Here is a 14,783-nt window from a genome sequence, read left to right as displayed (position 1 = left end):
CTTTCTTCCTGCAAGTTAACAGATTTTTGTTGGAAGATTACTCTGAACAACCATTTGATTGGTTGGAGCTACACGACCCCTTTTTGCAATTTCAGGGTTAGGTCTATTCATGAGGTGTTAAAAATCCTACCCCCTGTATCAAGGTAGCCAAAATCTTCTGAACTACATACAGCTCTTCTGCAGTTGTGAAGTTGTGGTTCTTCAAACTCAGAGAGACAAAATACTACTAACTGGCTGATCAGCAATAAGTTATGACTCTTTTATGACTCTTTTAACAGTGTCCATCTTATTTTCTTGATTCTTGGTTTCAGAAAAAAAGCCCTTCTCTGCTTTATATCCCTCCTAACAAATAGCAGTTTTAAATGAGCTAGAACAGTTTTCCAGTTTTACTGGGTTTTAACATATGTATTTAATATTCTTCTAGTTAGATCAGCAGATGACTCATAAAAAGCCATAATAACCCTAAAACCTGCATTTAATTCCCAAAATATTTTGTAAGATCCAAAGGAGAGAAAAAATTTCTTGTGATACAGCAGTTCTCACAGTGAAGTCACGGACTGGTGAAAACATTAGGAGCAGGCTTAAGCCATAATGATTTGGGTGATCATATCTGCACCTCCTGAGAAAATTTGGCTGGTTCAGGTTATAAGACAGGCTAGGACTTGCCAGAAGAGACATCACTACCTTCTTCCCTAACTGTAAGCACTGGATAYAAGGTGATTGCTAGCAGGGCCAAGCACAGGCCTTATACAACTTGGCTCACATTGAAACTATTTGGTTCCTAAGATGAGAAGAGTTGCAGCAACACATGACTCATGCTCAATTAGTCACTAGTGAAGGGTAGTAATCATGCTACAAAAAGATAACTAGTTGCCTGCATTAGGAGCAAAGAAGGAATTTTTCCGGGAGGCTCCTCAGGGAACCTGCACCTTCGAAGGGGAATGGAGGCCTTTAAAATCAGATCTACGTCTGCCCACCACAGTACCTGAATAAGGACATGCAAGGCGTATCTACACTCTGCACAAGCAAAAATGATTTCCTCATCTGAGCCAATGTTTTGTTTTCACAAAAACTGGACATAACGTTAGGCCAAGTGTGGCACCTAGTGAAATATGGAGGTATTTCTAGTACAGCTTGGGAAATACTATGTTATAAATGGTAAACCTAAACAATAGAGCAACCTGTATATGCACCTGAACATTTGATTTTCCTTCAGATTTATCCATATTGTAGACATCTACAACACCCTTTTTTTGTTTAAATACACTTACTGTCCACACAATAGTATTTTCTTCTGTTCGACTGACTTGTATTTCGAAAGACATTGACAGCTCAGCATCATGCGCTGACTTGCCAACATCCCATTCCACCAGCAGACGCTGAAGAGGCAAATCTTTGGAAACGTTAAGGTACGTTACTGGAAACACAAGGGATTCTAGAAGCACAAAAAAGACACAAAAATATTAATGGTTTTGGATGCTTTAGTCCTTCAAGTGTGTTTAAGCTACAAGAGATCAAAATTTCCATGCCAGTTTTCTCATGGAAGTCATTAGTCAAGGCAGTGAAGCAAGCAGTATGACATACCAGACCCTGCTTCCATCTCTGACACCARCTCTCTCACAGTCCAATAGAGGAGGCAGAGAGAGAGAGTTCTGAAAAAAAACAACACAGACCCTAAAGGAAAAACTCTCTAATCCCATTATCATAAGCAAAAGTTAAATTAAGCCATTGCTAAGTGCCTTCCCAAAGCCCACTCTGATTGTGCACCTTGCTAAGGTTATGCAGGGTGCAGATGCTTTTGAATATATACTTTATGTTTACCATATTGACAAGGCAGATCTGAAAAAACAGTGCTTAGAAACAAGATAGGTTCCACATCAGCCAGTTCAGAAGAAAAAGAAGAAAAAAAAAAAAAAAAGGAGAAGTGATCCAGAGGCTCACACAGTTTACATCAAAAGCAAAGATAATCTTTTATCTCCAGGCACCAGAAAGCTAGAATGGAGCTCTTGAATATACTCAGTATCCCCCATCATGGTCTTGGGTATGCTATTTGATTTCATTATGCCCTCAATTTACTAGCTACTTTATCAGACTATTGATCATTCCTTTTTTAGTCCTAAAAAAGGAACAACACAATACATAAATAGGGACTGAATCTCAGGAAATCCCTGTCTCCAGCAAGCCCTCTAATCATTAGAACAGAAAATTCAGGCTCATTTTTGCTCTCGGAGCTAATGACCTTAATTAATCTGACCTTAATTTAGTTAATGCAAATCAGGTATTTGAAAAGGAAAGGTTAAGAGTTTCCCTTCACTAGCTAGCTCAGACCACAGTTTAGCTTTAGGCATATCCCTGGTTGCTCTACACAGAGCTTCRGTGTTTAATGCAGGGCTGTGGATTTGTCTACTAGAATTAGACACCTAGCTATAATTTATAATGGCACCTACATCCCTTTGTGAGCCTAGGTTTAATCCATCACTCAGACTAAACTCCTGTTTGGTGTTAGGGAAGGAAATGGTCCATGAGCTGACAAGCCCACAGAAAAGGAGAGATCACCTTACAAGTGGTTGCCTTTTTGGGGGGTGGGAGGGAACTGCTTTGCCCCCCTCCCCAAAAGACAAGTTATAGAAGAGATGAAATAGGGCACTCATTGACTTATATCTTCTCCTCTCCCAGAAAAAAAAAAAAAGATCTGATTGTTAACAAAGCCAAAGAACTGAAACATCCAAGTCACCAGGCTTTTTCTTTTGCCACAGTTGCTTTCCAAGGTGTTTCTGCTTGTTATAAACAAAGGGGTCACAACGTCGATACTGACCAGGATGCAGTAAAGAAATCACAGAAGTAGCTGTACATTTTAATAACAGAACTCATTCTGGGCTTTCCCACCCCCTGCAGTCACAGCCCTCACCTAGCCTGGCTTGAGTCACCTTAGCCAGCTCCTTCTTATAAAACTTCCACCTCCAGTCATTCCTCACACATGCGCTTCACCACTGGCCTAACGATTATCCGAGACACTTAGAGAATGTTACTGGCAGGAACACAAGCATTCATGAAATTTAGTCATTATTAGGTTGGGGCATGTTCTGAGAACCTGTATGTTGACAGCAGCTGCCCACGGTAGCAGTTGGGCACCCGAGCCCTTTTGTAATTTATCCTGCAGTGCCTGCTTTGCACTAACACCTGCGCAGCAGTTTCCCTATATGTGAATCTTTGCATTAGCYGTAGGAAATGAAAGACTCAAGAGAAGCACAATCTATGATCAGTCAGGGGAAGCAAAGAATACTTTATAAGTAAGTTTAATAATTATGAGAATACAGACACTGAAACCACTGAGTTGTTCATACAAGTCCAGACTACAAATAAAGAATAAATGGAAGAAAACATCTATTGTACCATAGCTAACAACTTAGAAACAATCCTTTCTTCCAGCAAATTTTTACYTTTTAGCAAATCATCTACAAACTGTATTTTTTTAAAATCCATTCTATTTTGAAAGGTACTGAAAGACAAAGCAAAATGAAAACCACATGTTTTGAATCTAGAGGAAACTATTGCCATCCTACAAAAGGCTTTTTCAGATGTGCTTGGAGAAAGGAATCAAGATTTCATTCTTCAGGCACTGGCTCTCAGAAACTGTTGCTTGTATCCTAGAAAGTCTTAGCCTAGAAAGAGGAAGAAGTATACACACACATATATTCCTCTTCTATCAATTTGGATGTCAGCCTTAATACATAATTATTGGAGAAAGATAAACATTTGTGAATATATGATAGCAGAATCTGAGAGAATTAGTGTCTCCTGTAAGGGAAATTCAAAGATGTTTCATATGCAGAAGTAAAATTTCCTGTTTGGCCCTGTTTACGACATGGTCCTTAAAAACAGATCTGCTGCTTAACAGTTGCTTTAGAACAGCAAAGATTGAAAAATACTGGCCATCAGTTTTACGTTACCTTGGGGAAACCCAGCACTTAGGGCAACTAGTTCATGTCTGGTATTGTATAAATAAAGTGGAAGGCTTGGAAATGAACCTCACTTGCCTAAATGATGAAGGAGCAGCAATTTTAGGTCTTACGGGAAAACAGAATTATTGTTAGCTCCACTGCCAAGGACTGACTAGGCAGGGAGCCAGAACAACCCAAGCAATGGAGTGAGCCATAAAATTAACTGTGGAAGGAAAGGACCTTATGATATTTTGGGAACATATGACCAGACACACTTCATCTCACATATTCCACAGACTTTCACCATGAAAACAAGATAACCAGGTTTTAGTGCTTGAGATACCTCACTGCTGTGCAAGGATTTATCAGGTACCAGTCTGCTAGTGACAGTCTTGGTGGTAAATGTAAAGATGGTGTTTGACTGTTAAAAYCCCACGTATGCTAAGGAATCAACTGTAAAGCTGTTCTTCTTCAGGATGTAGTCTTAGCTGCTCATTTTTTGGTCAGCCTTACCTGTACCTTCATCACCCTGAAGCACTATGCCACCAAGCCTATGAGGGGATCTCATTTTGTGTACAAAAATGTGGCTGATCTCACACTCTGGGACCTTAACATTCTTGTGTTTTCCTTCTGCAATGCTGAACCAACTGGGGGAAAACAGATGAGCCCAGCACGAAGAAACAAAACTAAAGGAAGGGACCTGGCAAGTCTCTCTCTGAAAATCAGAGGCACAAAGTAACTCTCAGGGAAACATAACACATACACCTGGAAAGAAAAGCCAGCTAGTTTGCAGAAACCTTTACTATGGCCAGATGGGAAGAAAGGCTGCTGGTGAGCAAACATCTTGCGAGTGACCTTTCTTTTCTTTACCACTCCCTGTGGCCTTTCATATACTCCCCTTAAGGAAAATGAACCCAAAGAATGAACCCAAACCTCACAGATAGATCTAGCATCAACTACACAGAAAGTGCTGCCCTCCTGTATTCTCATTATCCCTCAGCAGTGAGAACAGAAAGAGTAAGAAAAGGACACATTTTAGATATTCTTGGAAGCCAAGATGTTGCAAAATTATGTTAAATCTCTCATCTGCTTTGTGAGATTCACCAGAGGCAAGTCAGAAACTGCTGTTTAGTTGTACAGATCGGACAGGCAGCAAAACAGAAACTGAAGAGCACCCCAAGAAAATGCCCAAGAGGGCTCCAAACCTATGTACACTGTAAGGGAGAAACTGTCTAAAACATCTGTTTATCATTAAGCCAGACCACGACATGAGATGACAACATGCTGCATGACTTGATGTTATTCCTGTTGAACACGCCTTTGGCATGTTAACATAAACAAACAAGTCTTCCAAACTGCAATATGGAGGATTTGGTTGACCAGTACAGTACTAGTATAGTACCTGCCTGCCATATTTTACCTTTTGTGGTTTTTCACTTCCCAATTTTTAAATACAGATTTTTTTTTTTAATTCTGAGCTTGCAGAGCTTCCAACTATCCAGAAATACAATCTGCAGCCTTAACAATTGAACTTATTAGCTAAACTTGGGAGGCTAAAGCTGAGCACCTACTTGTAGCTAGGTTCACGCATGGAAGTCAGATTTTTCAAAGCTCCTTTACAGAACTCCTTATATAAGGATATATATATAAAGCCAGAACTCTTARATGCCCAGTAGCTCTGAAAAACTGGCAATAGGCATGCCTAAATACATGATAAAGTGGTTTGGACAACAGTTTGAATAAGACCTACGTAATTTTCCAGACTTAACCTTTAAATCAAGTATGCTACTGATATAACAGGTTTGTCAAAGAGAAAAATATGACATCTTATAGCTGTTCTCTAATAAGGTTTATAAATCCAGGCTTTGACAAAATTGTTATGGTTGCTTCATACAGAACTAAATCATGGCTCTTTTATGACAGTTTTAAACATTTTTCTGCCAGAGAACTCAAATTGGTGTGTGTGCTGTGATGAGGTGGGTAGGCTGTGCAATTGAAACCTAACAGAGCTGTGTAGTCTGTCCATGTGAATGAGCTAAACTTGCAACATGCAACCCTCTCTTCTCCCCCTAAACAGAAACAAATTACTCTTTAGGTAAAATTGACTCTCTGTACTCAGAGAGATCCTCCTTCCCACACCAAGTCCGAATCCTCACACCAGGCAGCCTTAATACCTCTTAAAATAATTCCCCATGTCTGCACATAGTTCCTTCATGACAGATCTCCTGAGCCCGAGACAGAAAGAGACTGTCTCTCCTCACTGCAGGGAGAAACCCAAGCCTCTATCTTGCCACAGTGAAGTGGCTCAGCACTTCCTTCTAGTAGATACACTCTGAGCATGATTAAAACTGAGAGTAACAAATTGCACAACATAGAGGGCAAGTCTGCTTGCATTGAGAAACACAGCTGGAGAAAAGTAGAGTAAGAGCTCCTGTCCTTTTTACAGTGCCACTATGAAAATATATTAAAGCATGTAAGGTACCATAAAAACGAGCAGAAAAAAGTTACTGTATGCTAGATCAACTATTAGCTAATGAAACTACATTTGGTTGTAAAAGATTCTAAAAATACTAAATATTGCATGGTTCCCTCACATCTCTACTCACTCCCTCAGGGTGCATCATTAAAAGAAACCTCTGTTTATCTTCCAAATTTTCCTGATCCCCTTTTATTCTCCTTCTCTGGGCAATTCTACCTGCAAGTGTCACTACCATGTCTACTGCAATGATGACGAGCTTGCCTCTCTTCTTTAGGTTCTTTTCTCAACTTTATGTTCTGCAGAGACTGGCATAACAGTCCAGATCACTGGTCAGGGCTTATAGACATTACCACAGTACCCCAAAATAGAAGAAACAATATAACTAAGGATTCTTCCAGAGGCCAAGACCCTGAAAATCACTGAGTTACAAACAGGGAATTAAAGACTTTCGTAGTGTAATTTACACATGTAGAAATGTTTGTAGCATTCATGGTTATAATTATAACTTCAGCTCCTAGGAAAGTTAAATAATCAAGGCATCTTAAGACTTGTTTTAACTTGAAAGTTAATTCAAACTAAAATAGCTTTATGATTGACAACAGAGAGTAATTTTATCCCTGAACACCTGTGTGTGAAAACAAGTGACTAAGTTACTGTAATGCAGTAATTGTTTGGACTTGCCTGCATTACAAAGTTTTGCCACTGTATGGATATTGCTAATAGAGTCTCAAAACTGAGGAAATGGCACCTTGAGTGAATGGAGAGCAAACACATGAATTTCAAGGATGAAGAGAGGAGAGAGGCAAAAAAGTCCAAAATACATATATTACCCCTTCTGTATGATACCAAGTACATTCAACAAACATACAAAATCCCTCTCCCTCCTTCACCTTCTTAATTAAGGCAGTACAACTGCTATTATGCAGACTATACCTTTGTAAATTCTGCCTTCTTAAAGGTGGTCACATAAAATCCAATTAAAAATACTTTTTTTTTTTTTTTTTTTTTTCCACATTTTAGAGCCATGCCCGATCTGTTACCAGTAGCAAGTGTGCAAACAGCCTTCTGGAAAGTTATCCTTATTTTCAACTTTGTTCTCTAGGAATATGCAGAGGTGCTTTTTTCTTTATATTAGATACGTAGCTAAATTGCAAGAGATAAAAATCTGGTCCTGAGATTTGGTGGCACAACCAGAAGAGAGCCAAAAGAAAAGCTGAAGTTTACATAGATGAGGAAACAAGGAAAAGAAAGTATAGGAAAGAYGTAGAAAAGCATAAAGTTGTCAAAGAGAAAATAAATTATTTTTAAAAGAGTGAGTACAGATCAAAAACATTTAAGACAGAGGGGAAGCAGAAAAATACACTTCGACTTCATATCATTGCAAGCAATTGATTAAACATACAACTTTGCATAATGGGATTACAAAAGGTAATTTTACAAGTTGCTTCATCTTCTTACGAAAGAGAATAATTTGATTAAGCATGTAACTCTCAGAGTTACAAATGAACAACAACAAAAAAAGCAAACATTCAAACATCTACCTTGATGTGAGTATGCAGTCCTCAGGGAGAACAGCACTGCCAGAAACACAAGGCGATTCATCATTCATCCACCTTTTCCTGCACAAGACCTATCAGGAGAAAAGGCATTTCTATTTGTTTGTTTGTTTTAGGAGAAATGTATGCCAGACAATAGTCCAGATATTGTTACTGTATTTAAGAAAAAAAAAAACCAACAACAAAGAACCCACACACACTCCAGGCAATTTATGTGAAATTCAGGAAGAATGGACACAGAAAGATACCGAATTAAAAAAAATTCTTTTTTTTAGTACCTGCTTACAGTATAGGAAAAAAATATGCCACACTGAAAGTTCAATTTAATCTACATAAATAAAGCACTGAAGATCTTTAAAGCTTTCCCTTTGCATATTTCCAGGGAATATTAAACTAAGTTTGTCTTGACATATTTTTGGCTTTCCTCCTGCACAAGTAGCAAGAGATTTATTCTAACACTGAAAAAGTAGTATCGAAGTTGCCAAAGGCCTTGTGGTTTCCAGAACACAATTCAGCTCCACCGGAGAGCCTGTCTGAAGAGTCCTGCCAACCTCAGGATGAGCATGGTTTTCAGCCAGCAGCAAGACACTGCACGGAGGGTTCCAGTTGGGCTGGAGTCAAAATGCACATACCAAAGTCTTAGAGACTTCCATTCCTAGAAAGATTGTCTTCTCAAGCACTGAAGAGCCCCGTCTTGCAACCCTTCTGCAGCTTGCAGTCTCCCACTTCAACAGGCTGAAACTCTGTTTGGCTTGCACAGTTCAGTCCTGAGGGACTGACCAACTGTCAGATCTTGTAAGACATAAATCACCTGCAAATTCCCCAGTGTAGAAGGAAGACGTACAGAGAAGTCACAAAAGGCTGAAGTATGGTTAGTATCAGTCATGAAACATTCAGCAGTAGTATGGTTAAAGCTCACAGGCAGAGAGGGTACRGGAGTCCAAACAACAGCAACAGGAACACACAGAAACACAGCTATCTTGAACTTTCAGTTTCCACATTTTATATTTCTGGAGCTGCATGGAATACTGATAAAGAGTGTCTTCTACCACTGCTTCCATGATATCTACAGAGGAGATAATGGAAGCAGGAACTGCTTAACAGAAGAGATAACTAGGGTGACCTTCTGTCCCCATTAAAACCAAGGACAGAACATAATATTGATTTCAGAAAAGCCAGAAATCCACTCCAGAACTTCTTCCCGAAAGAAAACCTCCAATTTAATACCTCAGAACTTAAGATACTTAAGTTTAACAACCCTGCCTTTGATTCACTGAGTTTTTGGGAAGCTCCGAATTTCTCTGATGATTCCAAAGAAAAGATTTCAACCCTTTTCTGCCAATCTGTAAAGGTGATTGTTGAATGCTAAATTCAGAGGAGTCCTCGGTACAATACTGCAATCCAGGACTCACCGCTCCCAACAAGCAACCGTGCTCCAGTGTGACCTAACTTTCCCCTTGTGAGTGCAAATTTTTCATGCAGAAGCCCCCATATTTAAAAGGTKAGCATTGCTTTGTGTAATGTATAGGCTTGTGCAGTCTTTCTTGCCCTTATACTGATATCCTCAAAAGTATTTAGACAACACTAYAATCAATATGAATGAAGAATCTAAATATCTTTGAGAACCTAGATCTAATTCACATGAATAACTGTTACAAGAACCAGCTAAGGGAAATTTGCTTCTTTATATAAAAAGTTTATACTTTTTTATTAGCTGATCAAATTTAATATCTAAAAGGGAAAATCATTTGATATATGTTTTGTCCAAAATAAACACAATAGAATTGGCCCTTTGTTATATGGTAATAAATGGCAAGAAAATGACACAGAAGGAAGTCTTTCCAAAGCAGATTATGTTAAAACTTCTGACAACTCTTCAGTACATTATTATTATTATGAATTATAGTATGTTATATTATGGTATATATTATAGTAYAGTGATACAAAACCAAATCTCACATGCCCTTTTTCATTAAAAAAAAAAGAAAAAAAAAAAAAAGAGACTTCCTTTAATGGCAGTGGAGCTGATTCTCTGCACTAAGACCAATTTAATACAGGGGTAGTTCAGTTAGTTTTAGTGGCAGTGGCTTGATTTAATTTTACGAGCATGAAGAAAACCTGGTCTTACAGGACTCCCGATTTTGTAAACAACTTTAGAGCTGGACACAAAGCTATTTCACCTATTTGTCATGTATCACTTAAAAACAACATTAATCCAATGGTAAATTATTGAGGAAGTCATGACATATTAGGCTATTTCTTTAAACTACTTCTGATTTATGAAAACAAATCCAAACCTCTCTCTGCTCTAAAAAGGCATTCACAACTACTTTATCACAATTGCTGTCTAATTTAACTTCCTTTCTCCAACCATTTACACTATCATTTCATTAATGACATGGCCTAACTCATTTTTATTGCTGCATAGTACAAATACTGCACATTACAAAAGGGCAATGTAATATAATAACTATCCATCCATCATAACATAAACATATTTTGAAGGCAGCTACAATGCTTGTTGCTATTCAGTAAATTAATAATCTAGTATAATATTGTAAAAAAAATGTGATAATGCATAATAAATTGTGATAATATGCATGTGCAATTTAGCTATCTAATAACATGAAATGCTTTGGAATTCTCTAACAAAAGAGAATATGAAATATATTTAAATAAATAAAATGTTACAAGAGAAAAAAGAAAGAGCCCTTAATATACGAGCAATATTTTCACCTAAAGCATCTTTATGCAGAAACTTCTGCCCACGACTAACAAACTAACCACATATGGTAATTATTACCAACCCATGTCAAGCACTTATTCTGTAATATCAATTATTAAGCACTTATATAAAGCAATCGTTTAAAATCTGTGTCTTGGTTAAAAAGATTAAAAGAGAATCACAACAGCTGTATAAAAAACATAATCAATTTCATTTAAAGAAAAAAAAAAAACAAGGCAATATTAGACTAACGACATCCCTGCCAAAAGTGAGACTGATTGAACAACAAAGGAACTGAAGACAGGAAGTYAGGGAATGTTTTCAGGTATCTAAATACTTAATCATCCTGAAACAGAGACACGACTACCTCTTAGAAATTGTGAGCAACTATCAAAAGCCACAAGAAAATGGACAATCACAACTGTTGTTTTACTGAATTGTTTGGTTATTTGCCAATCTGAAAAAGAGATGAAACTATGTTCTTTGAGAAATACCACACTAGTACACCACAGTTCTTTGTCTGGGGATGAATCATTGCTAACTTTTTTTTAGGCCTAAGAAAGTCATGTTTTGTCACCATGCTCCAACCTGGAATGCCTGCGTACTTTGTTGCCGTGAACTGCAGATAAGATCAAGAAGCTCTCGTGCCAGTGATTTTCAATATGGACAGCAGACATGTAATCTGAATACTTTTTCCTTTCTAGCTACTTATTCATCAAAATAATTTTGCAGCAGCATTCCTCCAGTCTGTTACAGACTCACAGAACAGTTGGTCCAGTCAAGTTTTGAAGATCTCCAAGGAGGGAGAGTCCACAACCTCTCCTGGCAACTTGTTCCAGGGCTTAATCACCCTGTGTGTAAAGGTCTGTTTCTGTATATCCAAGCTGAATTTTCCTTGCTACAATTTGTACCCATTTCCTCTTGATCTTCTGCTGTACACCTCTGCCAGAAGCATGGCTCCTCCTTCTCTGTAACTCCTAATTAGTTAGGTGAGGATTGCAGTTAGAGCTGCCCATAGCCTTCTCTTCTCAAGGCTAAGCAAACCCAGCTCCTTCTGCCACTCCTCCTCCATGTGCTTCAGCCTCCAAAACCTCTTGGTGTCTCTCTGATGGACTCACTCTAGTCTGTCAAYATTCCTTGAACTGGGAGCCCAAAACTGGACACAGTAACCTAGATGTGGCCTCATGAGTGCCAAATAAAAGGGAATAATCACTCGCCTTGACCTGCTGACTGTGCTCATGCTATCACAGCTCAGTACATGGTTAGCCTTCACTGCCACAAGAGCACACTACTGACTTTCTTTTAAAAAYGAATACTACTTTAGTGTGTTTCAATTATTTTGTATGAAAAATAAAATAATGTATTTCTTCAAATTATTTCTGATTTTGTATTTATACTGATGATWATATTTTTAAATTATACTGGCAAAAAAGTAAATCTACAGATAATATATTTGACTAAAATGCAGAACAAGGTTCTAAAATGGCTCTCAAAACCAAACAAAAAAAGAAACATCCTTACACAGGAAATACTAACATGTGTATCCTGTTTTACCTGTACTTTTCTTATAAGAATTTTTTCTGTTGGTCTTCATTCTACAGTCACTCTTTGCCAATTTCTGACCCCTCAGCTACTCCATTCTGTTCTCTCTCTCTCATTCTCAAGTGTTACTTTCCTCATCCATCTCTCCCTTTCCTCAGGAAAACGTGCCAATGGCAGCAAAGGAGATTCTTAGATTACTGCTGTTGGTGACCTAACGCGCTTTTACTGAGCGCAGTGAGAGTTGTGGGAAGAGATAATCATATGAACACTCTCAGCTAGAAACCACCAGACCTAGCAGATGGCTGGAAGCCAAAAGAAAACCTAGACAAATATCTGCAATTGAATTACAGATGAAATTTTAGAGACACGGTATCAAATTTAGCTTACCAACCCTACCAGAAAACTAAAGTGGAATCCAGCCCCCTAAAATACACACAAATTATTGTTGTTTCTGGGTTTTTTGTTTCAGGAGTTTTAATACAGGAAGGTTAGACTATGGTCCACAGGTTACTCAGAGGATCCAAGACACACAAGGCAAAAAGTGGTGACTGTGACTTTCTATATTAGGGTATATTGCAATACATGTTCAATCTTTAAACAAGGGAATCAGAGGCAAACTGTTCCCCTTGATCCCTCTGATTTTCTTAAACAGACTTGCTCCAAAAAGAGACAATTTACTTCCCCAAACAGCTTTTATTCTTTGCTAGCATCAACAACAGTGGTTTCAGTTCTAGCTTCTCCTGTGAAGAATCTGATAATTGGGACACACTGTGAAATGATCTATGAAATGGGGGATAATCCTGAGCCATAAGCGAAGGATGATTTGGCAGGAAAAAAAATCTCTCCCCTCTTTTAACATTTCAACATCTGTGGGGGAATAAAGTAAACAGATGTCTTGTCAGTCCCTAGCCTGCACCACTAATTGTTTTTTCCCTCATGAATATACATTCTACTCATAATTTTACTAATGGGAAAAATTCCTCTGGCCATGTAACCTGGGGTGTGATAAGACTGATACAACTGGATTCAGGCCTYCCCAGCCAAACTTGGAATTAACCAGTACTGATAGATACATCAGTAGGGCCGAACCTTTTTTTTTTTTTTTTTTTTTTTTTTTTGAGAGCTAGCAAACTACGATAACATTCAGCAGCAACAGGAATTGTTCGGAGACCCAGCAGTCTAAGAACAATCATTCAAGAAGCAGAGGCAGCACAGGAACCATTACCTCAGGAGGAGATGAAATCTCTTTCAGTAGGCAGTTTGAGAATGCTTTAAACAAACACTTTTAGGTAAGTTGTTTCTGCTTCAGAGCAAAAGGCTGGCTTAGATGAAGTCCCATCCAGCCCAATACTTTTGTGATTCTGTGGACAACAGGGGAAAAAAAGTTCCCATTATTCATCTGGCAAATATGCCTAAGATAAACATTTCCTCAAACCTCTCTTCAAAAGCACCAAAATTCCATTTAAACCTCTTTCAGGATCAGACTTTCGATATCCAGGAGTCAGTGGCTCGGAGCTGGAGCTACTGAGGCGCGTACACCGCTGAGGTACCCCGGAGCAGAAGCCTACGGCTCGGGAAGGCCCATGCCTATGACAARGAAGCCCCGGCTGTGAACATCTCACGTTACGGGCCGCCAGAGGAGCTCTGCCTTTATTCATCTCCTTAGAGCTGCACATTCCAAACCAGGCTTCACACAACTTTCAGCACCCTTTGCCCTGCTTGTTTAAAAACAGCTCCCAATTACAGCCCACATCCTCAAATGAACCAGCGCTTGTACACAGGCTGGGAAAACAAACTTCTTCAGTTTCTACAATCCAGAAAACACTTTATTCATTTAAAGGAGAGTACTACAGTGTATTACATAGGAACACCAAACCATAAGCACTATCAATTGGACAAATTTTCCTAAACTAGATGTGGGAGACGACTAACTGTCAGTGAGGCACATGCAATAATAACATAACTATACTTCAGATTTGTATCACATTCTTCATCCAGTGTTCTCATTCTCTCTGCTTTACAGGCAGACAGACTGAGGACAGGAACCACAATTCAAATTCACACCATGCAGTACCAGGTCTCTAACACAACTAATGTATTTAGTTTCAAAACCTAATTACCATAAACTCCTTTCACAGCCATCATAGAGAAAGAGGCACCCCTAGGAAGAAAACCAGATCAGAGGTGGGCTAACTCATCCTCYGGAGATGTTTATTCCTCTTACACAGAAAGATGACTAGTTAAGTGCCTAAAATGAACTAAAATGCCCTAACCCAGGGATTTGTACAAAATCACTGCACGGAGGTGTAACTCTGCTCTCCTGACACTTACAATTCCCCATATGACATCTTCACTCGTGAACCAACATCCAAATGAGATGGCTTTATTCCCCCTTGAAACAGGGGGCAGCGTCAAGTCATCTGAAACCTACAGAGTTTTGGTAAAGCATCATCTGCCAGACCATCCTACCAAATAGACCCCTTTTCAAAATATGTGTCACACTGTTTATCCAAAAGATGGTTTGCAACAGTTCTGAATTC

General features: G+C 38.7%; 1 protein-coding gene across 3 annotated transcripts in view; it reads right to left on the bottom strand.

Moving 5' to 3' along the window:
* The window catches only part of OSMR (oncostatin M receptor), a 34,215-nt gene extending 20,611 nt beyond the window's left edge, over positions 1-13,604 (bottom strand). Inside the window, exons 1-3 of one of the 3 annotated variants that reach the window (XM_026058150.1) lie at positions 13,469-13,604; positions 7,962-8,050; positions 1,272-1,435 (exon numbers count right to left, since the gene is read on the bottom strand). In XM_026058150.1, the coding sequence (XP_025913935.1) occupies positions 1,272-1,435; positions 7,962-8,025 (228 nt within the window). In that variant the 5' untranslated portion in view covers positions 8,026-8,050; positions 13,469-13,604. Of the gene's footprint in view, positions 1-1,271; positions 1,436-7,961; positions 8,051-8,608; positions 8,936-13,468 lie in introns of those variants that run through there. The other 2 variants (XM_026058149.1, XM_026058151.1) reach the window with 2 other exon arrangements.
* Positions 13,605-14,783: the final 1,179 nt, after the last annotated feature.

This window comes from Apteryx rowi, unplaced genomic scaffold (genome assembly GCF_003343035.1).
Source record: "Apteryx rowi isolate R43461 unplaced genomic scaffold, aptRow1 scaffold_143, whole genome shotgun sequence".
NCBI classification, from domain to species: Eukaryota; Metazoa; Chordata; class Aves; order Apterygiformes; family Apterygidae; genus Apteryx; species Apteryx rowi.
This window is presented reverse-complemented; position numbering and strand designations above follow the sequence as displayed.